The sequence below is a fragment of the Macaca nemestrina genome, chromosome 10, assembly GCF_043159975.1.
Source record: "Macaca nemestrina isolate mMacNem1 chromosome 10, mMacNem.hap1, whole genome shotgun sequence".
In the NCBI taxonomy this organism is placed as follows: Eukaryota; Metazoa; Chordata; class Mammalia; order Primates; family Cercopithecidae; genus Macaca; species Macaca nemestrina.
The window spans coordinates 87,347,980-87,363,599 of NC_092134.1; the positions used below are offsets into that span (position 1 = coordinate 87,347,980).

General features: G+C 38.6%; 1 protein-coding gene across 2 annotated transcripts in view; it reads left to right on the top strand.

The window, feature by feature from the left end:
* The window catches only part of LOC105470086 (solute carrier family 38 member 1), an 88,153-nt gene that overhangs the window by 52,790 nt on the left and 19,743 nt on the right, over positions 1 to 15,620 (top strand). For both annotated transcript variants that reach the window (XM_011721829.3, XM_011721833.2), the window contains 7 exons: positions 8,218 to 8,291; positions 9,764 to 9,856; positions 10,147 to 10,228; positions 11,221 to 11,303; positions 12,792 to 12,850; positions 12,969 to 13,085; positions 14,295 to 14,374. In XM_011721829.3, coding sequence (XP_011720131.1) covers positions 8,218 to 8,291; positions 9,764 to 9,856; positions 10,147 to 10,228; positions 11,221 to 11,303; positions 12,792 to 12,850; positions 12,969 to 13,085; positions 14,295 to 14,374 — 588 coding nt within the window. The remainder of the gene's footprint in view (positions 1 to 8,217; positions 8,292 to 9,763; positions 9,857 to 10,146; positions 10,229 to 11,220; positions 11,304 to 12,791; positions 12,851 to 12,968; positions 13,086 to 14,294; positions 14,375 to 15,620) is intronic.

Sequence of the window (15,620 nt, forward strand, 5' to 3'; positions counted from 1 at the left end):
TAAAGTGTTTTATTAATTATATTGAATACTTTAAGGTAAATTAAAGAGCTTGACAAAACCCATTTTCATATCAAAGATCCTTTTGAATTTTTCAAACTATTTAACATTTTCGTATGAATTTAGGGACTCAGAACACCTTGTCCCTCTCTCTTCGCTTTTGGGCCTGCCTCTTTCCTTCTGAGCTCTCATTAAACAAAAGATTTTTTTTTTTTTTTTTTTGAGATGGTGTCTCACTCTGTCACCCAAGCTGCAGTGCAGTGACATGATCTCAGCTCACTGCAACCTCCGCCTCCCAGGTTCATGCCATTCTCCTGCCTCAGCCTCCCAAGTAGCTGGGACTACAGGCGCAGGCCGCCAAACCCGGCTCATTTTTTGTATTTTAGTAGATACGTAGATATGGGGTTTCACCATGTTATCCAAGCTGGTCGCGAACTCCTGAGCTCAGGCAATCCACCCGCCTCGGCCTCCCAAAGTGCTGGAATTACAGGTGTGAGCCACCACGCCCGGCCAGGATTCTTCTTCTGTGTCTCTTTCCTCACCCCTTAAGTCTCCCATTGGCATTGCTTCCCTGGGCCAGAAACCACTATTCCTGTCCTTGAGCCTCACTGAGAGCCTCTGGTCCCTCACTTAAACCTTCTACTCATGCCCTACTTCCTGTTTCCACTGGCTGGCTGTCACACTGGCCTGGAAAACCCCTGAAGCTGAGCTTTCCAACCGCATAGACAGGGCGACACCAAATTCTTGGTCTCCATTCTCAGTTGGGTCCTCCCCACTGTCCAACCCCTCCATCATTTTCAGCTAGTGTTCTAGTCTCTTCAACAGTGTTTTCAAATCTTTATACAGGTATTTCCCCTAGAATAATTGGGGGTGGGATGGAGAAGCAGGGAGAGTTGGTGGAGTTGAAAGATGAACAGGAAAGTGCAGGGTGAAGATGCAGGAGGGTTGAGACCCTTGAGAAAGGTAGACAGGAAGTAAGAGGTAGAAGAGGGTGAGGGAGAGGCCAGCAACAGCAGAGAGGAGTGGAGAAAGATAGTTAAACTAGCCCAGAACTGATGCATTTCCTATGGTTTGTCTAAGTTCCTTGTCCCGGATTCTAAATTTTTCCTTGTAAATACTCCGCCTCAACCAGCAGCATGTCTGAAAGTTTTGGATTGAGGGCTGTGGGTTAATAGAAGACAGTGATAGATCAAAGGAGGACTAGTAATAAAGACCACTTTTACCCCAGCTCAAGGAGTTTTTATATGTACTAGCCTGCTTGTTTAATTGAGGATAGTAAAAGTTTTATGCTTCTAGCTGGATTTAGAAGAGGAAGAAATACATATTTTAGTAAGCCTCAGATCCCTTTTGGAAGGAGTGAAACATGGGGGAGGGGTGGTTGAAAATAATATTTAAATATATTTCCTGCTGAAGCAAATAATGCTTGAGGTGGGCGGATCACCTGAGGTCAGGAGTTCGAGATCATCCTGGCCAATATGGTGAAACCCGTCTCTACTAAAAAAAATACAAAAATTAGCCGGGTGTGGTGGCACGTACCTGTAATCCCAGCTACTCAGGAGACTGAGGAAGAATTGCTTGAACCTGGGAGGCAGAGGTTGCAGTGAGCCAATATTGCACCACTGCACTCCAGCCTGGGTGACAGAGCGAGACTCTGTCTCAAGGGGGAAAAAAAAAAGTAATGCTTGAGGAAGTCAGCCAAACGAAGTAGACGAGACCTTACTTTTCATACTGGAAGCTAGTCAGCATTGCACAGCAATGAGAATGATTCAGCTGTAAGTGATTTCTTCACTGCCACCTTACCTGGGTAGCCGTGGGGTCTGTGTTTACAGGTAACTGAGCTGCAGTGTTGGCACAGCACCTCACCACAGACAGTGTGGCAGATGATGCACACAGCACAGTGGACTGAGAAACAGAAAGAACTGGGATGTATAGGCCACATGGCCAGAACTCAGCGCTTTCAGCCTTGCTGCTTCCAGGGAGGTCCATGGACCAGTAGCAGCAGCAGCATCTGGCAGCTTGTTAGAAATGCTGAATCTCAGGTCCTGACCCATGACTTGATCCATTTTAACAAGATCCTAATTCGCACACACGTTAAAGTTTGAGAATAGCTGCTTTCAACTTTGCAAGGGAGAGTCATGCTAGGAAGGGCTGCTGGTAACGGTTCCCTCTTCTTTGGGGGAGGAATGGGTCCTGGAGGAGTTGAAAGCACTCAGCTGCACAGCAGCCCCAAACACCCCCATCCTGAGCTATTTCTGGATCTGAAGCAGTGACGGCTGCTTTACCTCCACCCCTACCAAAGGCTCTGATGCTGTGTTGGGAGGATGTCATATGATTTGTTGCTGTGTAGCTAGGCTTTTAAAATACAGTCTTGTCTCCCTTAAAGTGTCCTGAGGTTGGTTTTTGTTTGTTGGTTGGTTTTTTGTTTGTTTGTTTGGGGACATACTTTATATACAATAAAATTCCCCAATTTAAAGGGTGAGATTTGTTAAGTTTACCCAAATACAGTTGTGAAATCACCACCACAATCACGGTATAAAACATTTCAATCACATTAAATGTTTTGGTTTTATTTGTTGTCATAGCTTTCCACTTTATTAGCACATGGTACTTTTAAATATGAAAATACTAACAACATTATTCATACAATCTTTGGGTAAATTATGGAAGACCAAGTAATTACGATTCTGTTAATATGATTCAAAACATTGATAAATAACGTTTTTTCAATAGATGTTTAGATGTTCGTTGTTTAAAAGATGAGTCAAAATTTTCTTGCAGCAAAAAGAGTAAATACATCTAGGACCACTGTCAGAAATCTTTTTCTTTTTTTCCTCATGCCACTTTATCTAAGACACTATCAGAAATCTTTTTAAAAATCATAGAAAGCAAGAGTATCCCCAGAGGATTAGAAATAGGCTAATTTAATCCCAACTTTCAAAAATGGCAAAAAGTAGATGCCAAGAAATAGTGTAGAGAAAATTATTAAATGGCTTGTTTATGTGCAACGACTGAAGAAAAGATTGCTCTGTAGAGACCAACAGAGTTTTTCTAAATAGTCACTAAACTAATATCATCTTTTGAGATAAGGTGAGCTAAGTAGATCACAGACCTATCTTCATAGAGGGAGACTTGATTTTAGTTAAGATATTTGGCATAGTCTCATATAACTTGCCAATGAGGTTCTAATGTTTGTAAATTCACTGATTCTCAGTGAAGACTCTGTTATGTGTGTGTTTGATGTTGAATGTAAATAGGTAAATAGGTGAATTAAACTGTCATGGTCTGTCTTACAGTCTAGTGATGGAGACACATAATAACACAATAAAATAAAAAGATTACTCTGGCTGCTGGGTGGAAGATGGATGTGAGGAGACAAGTAAAGGGAGACAAGTAAAGATGATCACAGTTATCCGGAAATTAAAGATGATGGCTCACACTAGAGTGGAGATGGGAACAAAAATCCACACTAGAGTGGATTTGGGATAAATTTTGGAGGTAGAAATGATAGGGCACTTGCCAATGACTAGATATAAAGGATGAGGGAATGGGTGAGAGATAAGGTCGACTTCCAGGCTTCAAGCAGTTGACTGGACAATGGGCCATTTCCAGATGGTCTTGTTCTATTCAAAGTTGATGCCAGTGACTTGGATGAAGGTACACTGAAGATATGAAGTTAGATGCAGTGGTTAATATATAAGTAAAAAGGATCAACAATTTAAGAAGAGATCATGAGACTTGAAAGATAAAATGTAATGGAGACAAATATAGGTCTTGCACTTAGCTTCAAAAACAAACAAAAAAAGTACACAAGATAGAATTAGGAAGACAGTCTAGTAGCATTCACACCAGAAGCTCAAAAAGAATGAAAAGTGTGTGGTTGCCATAAAAATGAATTCCAAAATAGATCATCTTGAAAGAAGAAAGATGTCCGACTCAAAGAATTTAAAAATCCTATCATGCTTTGCACTGTTTGGACCAAATCTGATGTTATAGCATTGTGTTCATCTCAGCACATAGCCTTTAAAAAGGATGGTTGAGGAACTGGACCATCGCTGAGATGTAAACAGCCCAAACACTTCATCACAAGATGAACAGTTCAAAGAATTAAAGATGTTTGAGTTAAAGAGCACAATCTTAAAATGAGCACCCTCAGGACTGTTAGGTAGGAGAGGTGTTAGATTTCAAGTAGATTCAAATAGGTCCAGAAGGTAAAATGAGGACCCAAGGATAGAAGTAGCAACAGTGATTTCAGCTGAGCCTCAGTTCCAGGCACAGAACTTTTCAGAAACAGAATGGGTTGCATAATATGTCCCCTTTTAAAAGACACTTTGTAGACCTGGATGCCTGTGTGTTGGCATGGAGTATAAGGGTTTCCTGTCCTGGGGAAAATGCTGTGCCAGACTAGGTCCTCTCTGAAAGTCTCTCCCCGCTTTAGGAGTCTAAAATTCTAAGTTTCTTCTCAGGAGACTCAAAAATCTACTAGAATGTCCTGCACCACATCTTTCATAATGTTGCTGACACAAAGACTCTTGAAGGTTCCTGACCACATTCTTCACAATTCTAACTGTCTTGCCACCCCTTCCCCATGACCCATGTACAGTTACATGCTCTAGATCTTCCCCTCAAAGATGAACATAAGTCTGAAATATCAACACCTTGGCAGCCCTATTATCAATCACTGAGCTGTAGTCCCCATGTAAGTACACCTTTTTTAGCAACCGGTTTTTGTCCCAGCCGTATTAATACTTGTGGTCTGTGGTTAACAATGTTGAAGCTTAAATTACATCCAGATGAAATTTTTTTTTTTTTTTTTTTTTTTTTTTTTTTTTGAGACTGAGTCTGGCTCTGTCGCCCAGGCTGGAGTGCAGTGGCCGGATCTCAGCTCACTGCAAGCTCCGCCTCCCGGGTTTACGCCATTCTCCTGCCTCAGCCTCCCGAGTAGCTGGGACCACAGGCGCCCGCCACCTCGCCCGGCTAGTTTTTTGTATTTTTTAGTAGAGACGGGGTTTCAAATTTTTAAAAGGAATCACTTGTGTTCCTCTGTGTTAGCACAGGAATCCCAGCATGTGTTTCTCTTCCAGGAAACCGTAATTATATGTACAGATATCTACCTGGACAATTAGGGGCATAATCATGCTCTAAACAGAAGTGTTCAAACAAGTCAATACGTTCTGTCCAGTTATTCCTCTTTCGTCTTTCTCTTAGGTGTCATGGTTTCTGTGTCTCAAGACATCTATGATTTGATTTTTCTAACCCTTTCTAGAATCTATTAGAGTCAACTAGACAACATAGTCCTTCTTTCTAAGAATCTGAACAAGGAGGCAAACTTTCTAAATTTTAATCCTATTAATGCCAGATTCTGGTATAGGCTAAAGTATTCTTAGAATTTTACTTTTACACTTTGCCTCTTAGTGATCTGATAGAAAAGGGGGTTTTGCTTTATAGTAGTTTTCAGTCTTTGAAGAGAAGATCTACATTTGGGAAAGGACTAAGAAGAGAGTCTTTGCAGATCAGACAGTTAAAGGCAAAACTGTCAGACTCTGAGTACTCTGAGGTGCAATGTTATGTCTCTTAAACATGGGAGGGGGTTGTTTGCATCACTGTGGGAGTACCTCATTCTGTTGTGTTTAAGTGGGGTGAGGAAGATAAGTGAACACTTCTAAACTCTTCCCTAATCAATACTTTTCTCCCACTTGAAAAGGGGGTATAGCAGTTTAGGGTGCTTAAAGGGCCAGATGCCACAAGCATCATCTATAAAGAGATTCAACACATAGATTGTGTTAAGACACAGCCATGTGCAAGAACCATGTGGTTGCCGGGGCTACTGACTGAGGGAACACAGCAAATGTTTCCTTAGAATATTTCTTTTGCTAATAAATACGGAGTTCTCCAGGGTGAGGGCCTTTTGTAAATCATTAGGTAAATATTCATAATTATCCCCTCCTGCTAGGCACATAGATAGTTCCTACAAGGTCATACTCTTTATACATTAGCCTTGGGCCCATGGGAAAATCCCTTTGGTCACCTTTGGTCCCAGCAGAGTAGACCCAGTAGGGCACATGGTCACTCTCGAATAGCATCTGGCTCATCCTAAGATGTCACTCATTTTATCCCCGCTAGGAAGCCTGCGCTCTTCTGTGCCACACGGAAATCCTCTAGGGCCTGTCACATGTTCATGTAGAAGTGGCTACTTAGTGTTGTGTCCCTGAAAACACAAATGAACTCTGCAAGAAACCCAAAACTTGCTTCTTTGACATAAATATTGCTTATCTTACTTGATGGAAAAAAAAAATCATGCCACAATTAGGTCCTGTATCTTACTCTGTGACAGAGCATATCAAATCCTGTTCCATTATGTATCTCAGAACTACTGGGTTGGTTAATAAATGCTTGCTCTCCATTTCTCACATCCCTCAACCTGAAAAGATAATAAGTGACCTAGCCTCTTAATCAGTGTATTAGTCAATTTTCATGCTCCTGATAAAGACATTCCTGAGACTGGGTAATTTATAAAGAAAAAGAAGTTTGACAGACTCATACAGTTCCACGTGGCTGGGCAGGCCTCACAATTATGGCAGAAGGCTAACGGCACATCTTACTTGCCCACAGATGAGAGAGAATTGAGAGACAAGCAAAAGGGGTTTCCCCTTATTAAAAAAAAAACCATCAGATCTTGTGAGACTTATTCACTACCACAAGAACAGTATGGGGGAACTGCCCCCATGATTCAATCATCTTTCACCGGGAATTATGGGAGCTACAATTCAAGATGAGATTTGGGTGGGGACACAGCCAAACCATATCAATCAGCCTCCTCACTCAAGGATTTTAGGGAAATAAGTCCAGATCTGAATGCACTTCCTTACCAATCATATCTTAACTTAAATTCCCCTTTATTGGCAGATCAGCTGGGCCTTTACCCAAAGTGTTAGGTCTTTTGTTCTTTTTCCTAGTGCTTGTTTTGCCTCTGCTGAGCTCTGCCCCTCATTTGCTTGCTGGCCAGTTTCTGGCAGTTCATCTGTTCTGCTGCTGACCATTCTGTACACCTGGTTTATCTCCTCATGGCTGCCTCGTATGTGGGAGAAACAAAATACAGTAGGATCATAGACAGCTGAGGAGCAGTCATTCTGCCTGGGGCCAGGGAAGGCGACTGAGGGGTTGGCATATGAGCTGGGGCCTAGAGCAGCCTTCAACAGGTGTGCTGGGAGGGGGAAGGGCCAGGTGGAAGCAGCCCACGCAGAGCGAACAGCGTGATGTGCCAAGTGCCTCTCAACAGCACTTGGTGGAAAAATAATTGCTTTTAATGACTCAAACGTAGAGTCAATTGCAGTAATGTATTGTTCTAGGGATATATTTTCCCACATCAGGAAGTGAGTGGTTTCATTTGGGGACTGGATTTTTTTTCTTCTTTTTTAATAAATAGGCTTTATTTTCAATTATCATGTCTGTTTTAACCAAATGTTTCAGAAATCATCTATATAATCTCCCACATCATTTTAACTGCACTTTTTCTTGAGAAGCGTTTGATAATGAGCCAGATGTACTAAAACAAAAACATGAGTTCATCATTCAAAAAAGTCTTTTCATTATACTTGATTGTCAAATTTTCCCACTAGTTAGCAAGGGGTGCTTATTCATCTAAGAGGAACCAGGTGCAAAAAAAGTAAACTACATTATTAGCCCAATATATAGATGTTAAAATAGCCATGAAGTAATAGATGAACAGAACCCGGGACATCATTTGGCTTGTATCTTTATATTATGGGCAAGGAATCCAGAGATGGGAAATGTTAAGCAAGTTGCCCAAAGTCAGGTGGTCATTCTCCTAAGGTCACTGCCAGCCTTTCCCTTTGCTCCTCCCACCCCCCGTTCTCACACTTTCTCACCCGGATGTAACAGAGAGTGCAACATAGACTACAAAAGCTTTCTTTCATAATGTTGTTTTAAAGTCATCTCAACTGAAATGCTCCCAGAGAGCTGTTTGGGCTTTGAATTACATGAAGAATTTGAACTGCTACTCAGATTCTAATGACCACTTCTTTATTTGGTAGGACATTTTTATTGAGGAATTTAAAACAGGGATGACTAATAGGTTCCAAAATTTGGATACTATTAACAAATTGTGTTAACCATACAAATAAATCTTTGCCCTTCTAAACTGTAATGTCAGAATATATTCTTTTCTAGTTATTACAACAAGATTTATTTTCTTTGCCTTAGGGTTCTTTTGACTTCAGTGACATTGCTGTCTATATATTCAATAAACCTCCTACTGATCTGTTCAAAAGAAACAGGTAAGCTGAGGACATGTTTGATTTTGTTAAAACCAGGGTGAATTATTTTTATGGTGACATTATGGAGCAAATGATCTTCTCTCTCTGTACAGCAATTTGATTATTAAAAAGAACGACTACTTTGACCTAGAGTGATTAGAAGACCTATGGGAGTAAATACTAGATAAATTCTAGACAAATTCTAGATAAATTCTAGATAAATTCTAGACAAACAGTTGCAGCAAAATATAAATTAAATTGTCATGGACAATGAGGAAAGAATGTTGTCACTTAAAAAGTGAACCCTCAATTATATACCTGTTTTTCTAGTTTAAAATGACTTCATTTTAAAAGCTTCGGTTTTTCCTTAGGTCTTTATAAATCCAGAACAAAGATTCCATGTTTTTATATTACAGCTTCCAAGGTTTTAAAAGTAAGCAGACCTTTCATTCTCTTGTGCATATTCCAAGCAGAAAATTTTACTCCTGAGGCAATGTGGGAGTGAGCAAGCTATGAAGAGACTTCAAGTACTCTGGGCAGTGTAATACCTGAAGTGTTTATTTTCTATTTCTGGGACACTGAATTATGTTTGTAATTCTTTGACTTTTACATTAGCTAAAACCACACTGGCCAGCTATTATTATATATACATGACTCCATTTAACTGGAACATTTTATAACAAATTGAGGAGCTAACCATTGTCTAGTTTAAACACCAGTCTTATGAGAAATTAAACAAAGGTTTAATTATAGCCTGCCCCATATTGCTCTCCATGAACCTTTTGAAAATATGAACTGAACAGTTATAAAGAAATAAAACACTTTTTAAAAAGTGAATACTTTAGAATTTTAGTATTTATTGAGATGAGCTAGTTGAACATTTTCAAATTTTGCTACAGACAAATTATGCTTTTGACAGTCTTCCACTCTCTTTTATGAGTTGCACGTATTTGAACTGCATTTTATGAATGATTAGATTTTGTATGTAATGGTTATTAAAATGTGTCTAAGCTTGTTATTACATTTAGAACACGGAGGCATTGATGGGATGTTATTAAGATAATTCCTTATTAGCTTAATCAGTCATTAATTCAAAAGGAATCTTTTGTTTCAACTATTAGGATCTTTTTAAATCAAATATGTGTTTTAATGGTATGTACCAGACCTGAAGACAAAGATCACAGAAGGAATTTCCCCTTTGTAAGGTAGAGGTAGTTAAAAATAAGCCTTATGACCTAATAGGTTAATTGTAATGCTCTGGTAGCCAACTTGAAAAAGGAGAAATGATGGTTGCGTCTCACATTTTAAAATGTCAAGAGTTTGTTTTGTAATGAGGATACCTTAAACCCTGCAAAGCCAAAATGACTATTTGTGTGAGTTTGAGAAAGGCACACAGTAACTTGGGGAACTGTCAGTAGAATGACAAAATCTTGACTATTTTAGCTTTCTGAACCCTGTCATTTCTTGTGTTCTCAAATTTGATTTTTAAATAGGCTGCATGGTGTATGAAAAGCTCGGGGAACAAGTCTTTGGCACCACCGGGAAGTTCGTAATCTTTGGAGCCACCTCTCTACAGAACACTGGAGGTAAAAAGAACATGCTTTTCTATACATAACTTGAAACTAATTCTGGTGGCTAAGCGGCCGCATGAATTTTAACAGAATTCAAGCAGTTATCATCCTCATTGCTAAAATGGCACAGGGAAAGTAAAGCAGACAGCAGTCACTTATTTAAAGCCACAAATCCTGCTAGAGTAGCTGAAGTTGCCTTTGTGTCTTATTGACGGTTGGTCTAAGAACGGGTTGATAACTTTTTATATAGCTTGCAACGTAAGCCTTCGTATCTTCTTTCTAAAAATGTTCTCATTTGCCTTCAGCAATGCTGAGCTACCTCTTCATCGTAAAAAATGAACTACCCTCTGCCATAAAGTTTCTCATGGGAAAGGAAGAGACATTTTCGTAAGTTATAGACCATTTTTTAAATGATATAACTAAAACGTTTTTAATTTAAATATGGGCAAATCAAAATTCTTGCTTTATGAATATTGCAGAAAGTTTTTCCTAGGCTGGTTTTTGTTTGTTTGTTGTTTCAACAATAAATTTCTTTGGGGCTACATAAATGAAAAAAGTAGGAGATTCTTTTGAATATGAACATTTGAAAAGTAGATTTGTCTGTCATGCTGTGAGTGGTAGATACTGCATTTTCCCAAGAGCTTGAAATCTATATCTAGTTTTGGTGAAATAGAACAGATATGGAATATTTTTAACACAAAAGTGGAACATGAAAAAAAAAATTAAGACCCTAGCCTCTTGCTTAAAGAAGGGACATAGTATTTTGGAAGCAAAATTTACATGAGCCAACCTCACTAAAGATATAGATAACCCTGGAAAATGTTGCAGCTACATTTGGCACAATTGTGTTTTGACTCCCTCTTGTTTAACAGTTCTTGTCAGTCTTAGTTTCTCTGTTTTCTTTCAAGGGAGAATCATAGAAGCCAGAGTTTCTAGTGTTCTCAGGATTCAAGGTCAAATCCAAGGGATCAGGGAGAGAGAAATGCCTACCTGTGGTGACTTGTTTCTCGCTGATACTAGCCCAGCAAAACAAAAAGGAGCTTTCTCTTTAAATAATTGGTAGGACAAGTTGTAATCTGACAGAATACAATGTATGCATTCAGTTTTGAAACCATGTAAATAATTCAAAAGAATGCCACATTTAGCCATGGGAAAGAAAAAACAACAACAATATTCCTTCTTCCATTACATGGCAGTGAAGCTGTAGTAAATAAGTAGTGGTTGGGGTTAAAGTGTTTGGATAAGATCTGAATAATGATTTTAAAAATTAATGGATATAGTAAAACTTAATAAAAATATATATCATGAAATTTTACACTGGAGGGGGAAAAAAGTCACTTTCTAAAAAAATATAACCTAACCCCTGAAATGCCTTTCAGAGCCTGGTACGTGGATGGCCGAGTTCTGGTGGTGATAGTTACCTTTGGCATAATTCTCCCTCTGTGTCTCTTGAAGAACTTAGGTAAGGACAGGTTTTGTTTTTATCATATTCTGCAGTGCCCCAGTGAATCAGAAACTGAGTAAACATGGACAGCATTGCCCTCTGCTTCCCCTCTGCATGCGCTCAAAGATTAAGTGCATGATAAATTGCAAGTATTAATCGGTCCCAACTTTAATATGGGATAAAAACAATAGTCAGTATGTGACCTCCTAAACAATCCCTCTACTGAGCTGTGGAGGGGAGAAGGGAGGTTCTGGGGCCAGGACAGACAGGGCTATTTTCAAAAGTACAACTTATATGCTACTCTGAGAAAAGTCCAAAAAATGGAATTCTCTTCATACGAAGTCTTAACTACCATCATTATTTAGATAAATATATTTTCAAATCTAATATGAAGACAGAAAGCTGCCTAGATTTATACCCACAAGTATTATAAATTTAGAGAGTCTAGCCAGCCTCAATTATTTCTCTTCGAAGTGGGAGAGATAAATCAAAAGTCAGAAATGGTGGATAATCCCCAAGTCATATCCATTTGGCTTTGATCTACCACTTGTTTTTATGCTTGTATTTGAAGACAAGGATGCCTGATGTTAGGGGAATTTCATACATTGAATAATGTGGCCAGACTGCCATCCAGTCAAAAACCTGTAAAATGTATTTACTTTAATTCTGGGCTAATTCAAACAAAAGTTTGGATAAAAGTTCTTCGAACAACAATTATGAGCCTCAGTTTTTTGTTTTGTTTTGGATCAAAATATCAGACCTCTGTAGCTGTTCCGTGAGGTTTATAAATAGATTTTTTTTTAACTACTTAATTTTCCGGTTTCTGCATCTATGTTTTCCATACCTATAGAGGTAGCTCTTTTCAGTTAAGTAGAGAAAAGGTCTTCCCCAGGGTTGAAAATAATGCAGTCCTGAGAGGCTACTTAACTCTGCCTTTCTGGAGGTCATGGTGGCAATTGGAGATCGCCTAGGCATTCTACAGGGAGCTAGCTAAAGATCCCCAGATACTCAATTTACCACTGGAAATTCGCTTCATCTACTTTCTCTCATCTGGGGAGAAAAGTATTATAACTGACATTCAGTATGCACACAATAAGTGCATAATAAAGAGCTATTGAGGGGATCAAGGAGTAAATGGGTTTGCCCATAGGAGTCCATCAGAGTCCACCAATACAGACTTACAACAAAAATTGGAAGGCTCTTTTCGGCTGGATTCTGGGAGTCTGTGTTCTCTAGTGTGCAGGGAGAGTTGGAATCAAAACACATAATATAATGTTTTTATTCAGAGCCCCATTTTTTTGCCAAATAAAGTAGCACTGTCAAATAATAAATCTTGTATTCGCTTGGGCATGTATGTTTATTATTGGAGCTCTAAAATATGCTTGAAATAATGCATTGAAATAAATGAGGTGATGAATTTTGAAGTAATAACAGTTTATGATGGGTAGCTCCAAAATTTTTAAAAATGGAAAAAAAGAAATAATTTATTTTTTACTTTTTTTAAAGGGTATCTTGGCTATACTAGTGGATTTTCCTTGAGCTGTATGGTTTTTTTCCTAATAGTGGTAAGTGCTGATTGAAATGGCTGGTTTGGTTTTGTGACAGTACAATGGCATGTAATAATTATTCATTATTTGGCTTTACTAAAGTCCATACTGCTTCTACTATACTTCTTAATACCAGGTTATTTACAAGAAATTTCAAATTCCCTGCATTGTTCCAGAGCTAAATTCAACAATAAGTGCTAATTCAACAAATGCTGACATGTGTACGCCAAAATATGTTACCTTCAATTCAAAGGTAAGTTTCCTGATCCTTTGCAGATGAAACGAGCATTTTTATTAAGGGCATTCTATTTCTCATACTTGTAATTGCACTGTTTTGAATGTATTAGTTCTCAAAAGAACACATGGTACCATTGCTTCTAGATTACACATCTATGTAGAGATCCTTGAGAAATATACAAATACTGTATTTTACACTCTCTCTTACCATTAAGCACTCCCTGTCAAAATCTCATTCTGGATAATTGTCTCAGCTTTTCCTGTGTAGAGTGCTAGGTGATGCTTCAAAAACAGATTAGGAACATCCTTTGCCCCCTGGTTCTGGTGATGACAGAAAGGAATACTGCAGACTTCCTCAGCTTACACAGTTGAAATGTAGATGCCACCACAAACTGACACTTAAAAGACTCTCATACTATTAAAATATTGTTGATACCGATGAGAAACAGAGGATTATAGAGTCAGTCAGGCTTGGATTTGAATCCTCAGGCAAGTCACCCAACCTCTTGAGTAAAAATAAGGATTCTATTCTGTATCTTACAAGGTTTTGTTAGAATACGCCTGGCATAGTGCATCAGCAGAGTTAGGGCATAAGATGGGCTAGTTTTCACTTCTTTTTGCATAGGAAGTTAGATTGAGTTTGAGAGTTTCAAAGAGCCTTATCTAAGAAAACTAAATAGATTGGATTATCTCTCTTTCTCTCTAATTGTAAGGATATAGCCAAAGTAGTACAATATGAAACAGATTTTCTTTTCAGAGGATATCTTTTAAGTCTGATTCCATGCACCTGATGTAGAGCAAAGAGCAGTAAACTAGAGGTGGGAGTGCTGGGCCAGTCACCTGACCTGTTGGAGGGAGCCAGGAGAATAGCCATAGTCTGCCTACTGCTTGGGATTGCTGTGGGGACCCAGTGAGCTATCCTAGGAAGAGTGCCATGTAACTGGCTCATGCTGTATAAACAGGGGTGTTGTATACCTGGAGTATATAAAATACGCCGTAGGTGAGCCAAATCCAAAGTCCCTCTGTGACAAGTGGCTAATGGCTCTAGCTAGATAAGCTCTCTTAGAAAAGCTGCTTCTATTTTGGAGATCAAAACCCTCCTAATAACCGAATAATCCAGGGATTCTGAAGAGCTGTCAGATGAAAAGAGCTCAGAAATACTGGAGCTGTGTCATTTTTATGGTAAAAGTGTTTTTCCTAATGTCTGTTCTTTTCTCTCAAATAGACCGTGTATGCTTTACCAACCATTGCATTTGCATTTGTCTGCCACCCATCAGTCCTGCCAATTTACAGTGAGCTTAAAGAGTAAGAAATTTGTTTAATTTTTTAATCTTAATCGTTTTACATCTCCTCATTAATAGGCAAGTATGGAATTAAAATAAACAGACTTGTCTAATGAACGTAGGTGGATTCATCACCTAGCTTCAACATTTACTCACATCCTGCCATTCTTAAACAAGCATTGTATTTTAAGAATCAAGAAAGCAAGAAAAATCAGAAACTTGCAGCATTTGGGGGGGTCATAAACATAAAAAGTAGCCAACCATGTGGGCTTTTTCATTAATTGGTTTTTAGAATATTGTATCACCGAGGACAGTTTAAGTATTTGTGTTGCTTTCCATTATGTATGCGTATTTTACAAGTGGGTGATAATCTTCAGATTCATCTGTAAACTGCTAAATACATTGTCTCTGATTGCCTGTTGGTTTGGGTGAAAAGGCTAGTAAATCAGACAATAAGACATCAATGTTAAGGCCACAAACTAGGAAAAGAGAATATTGTTGTTCATTTTTAACTATTAAGAAAATTCTATGGATTTATTGATTTATTTTTGATTGCTGGTTTTGAGAAAATTAAGGCCTGCTTATAAACTTCTTCATGTGTTCTCTTTTTAGCCTACGGTTATCAAACATAAACAAAAATAGTCACCATAGCATAATCTTAAAAACTTAGAAAAGATAGACAATATTGGCATTTATTTCCATTTTGAAACAAAGTTGATGTCATTTAGAATTGAATCCACTCTTTTTTTCATATTTAATTGATACATGGCTAAATTTTAAACCATCTACATCTATGTATATATACATCACTCCTAGTTTGTGATCCTCTATTTGGAGAATTTAAATATATCTTTGGCATCTTTTTTTTTTCCTGCCACAATATTTTTAATTACGTACGAAGGTCTGATATGTCACCCAGGGACCCATTTCACCCACTGCTCTGTTTGGCTGCCAGTCTTTTGTCTCTCTCTTCAGCAATGGTGAGGCAGATACCCTTTCCTCGGGGAAGAGAAATCCATGATTTGTTGCCCTTGTCTTTGGCATCTTTTAATAGTTCAGCTTTTCGTTTTAGTTTTTAATTTTCTCAAGTGTATACTTCTCAATTTTTCTTTACTTTTTTTTTTTTTTTTTTTTTTTGAGACAGAGTCTCACTCTGTCACCCAGACTATAGTGCTATAGTATGATCTCAGCTCACTGCAGTCTTAACTTCCCAGGGTCAAGCAATCCTCCCACCTCAGCCTCTCAGGTAGCTGGAACTACAGGCACAT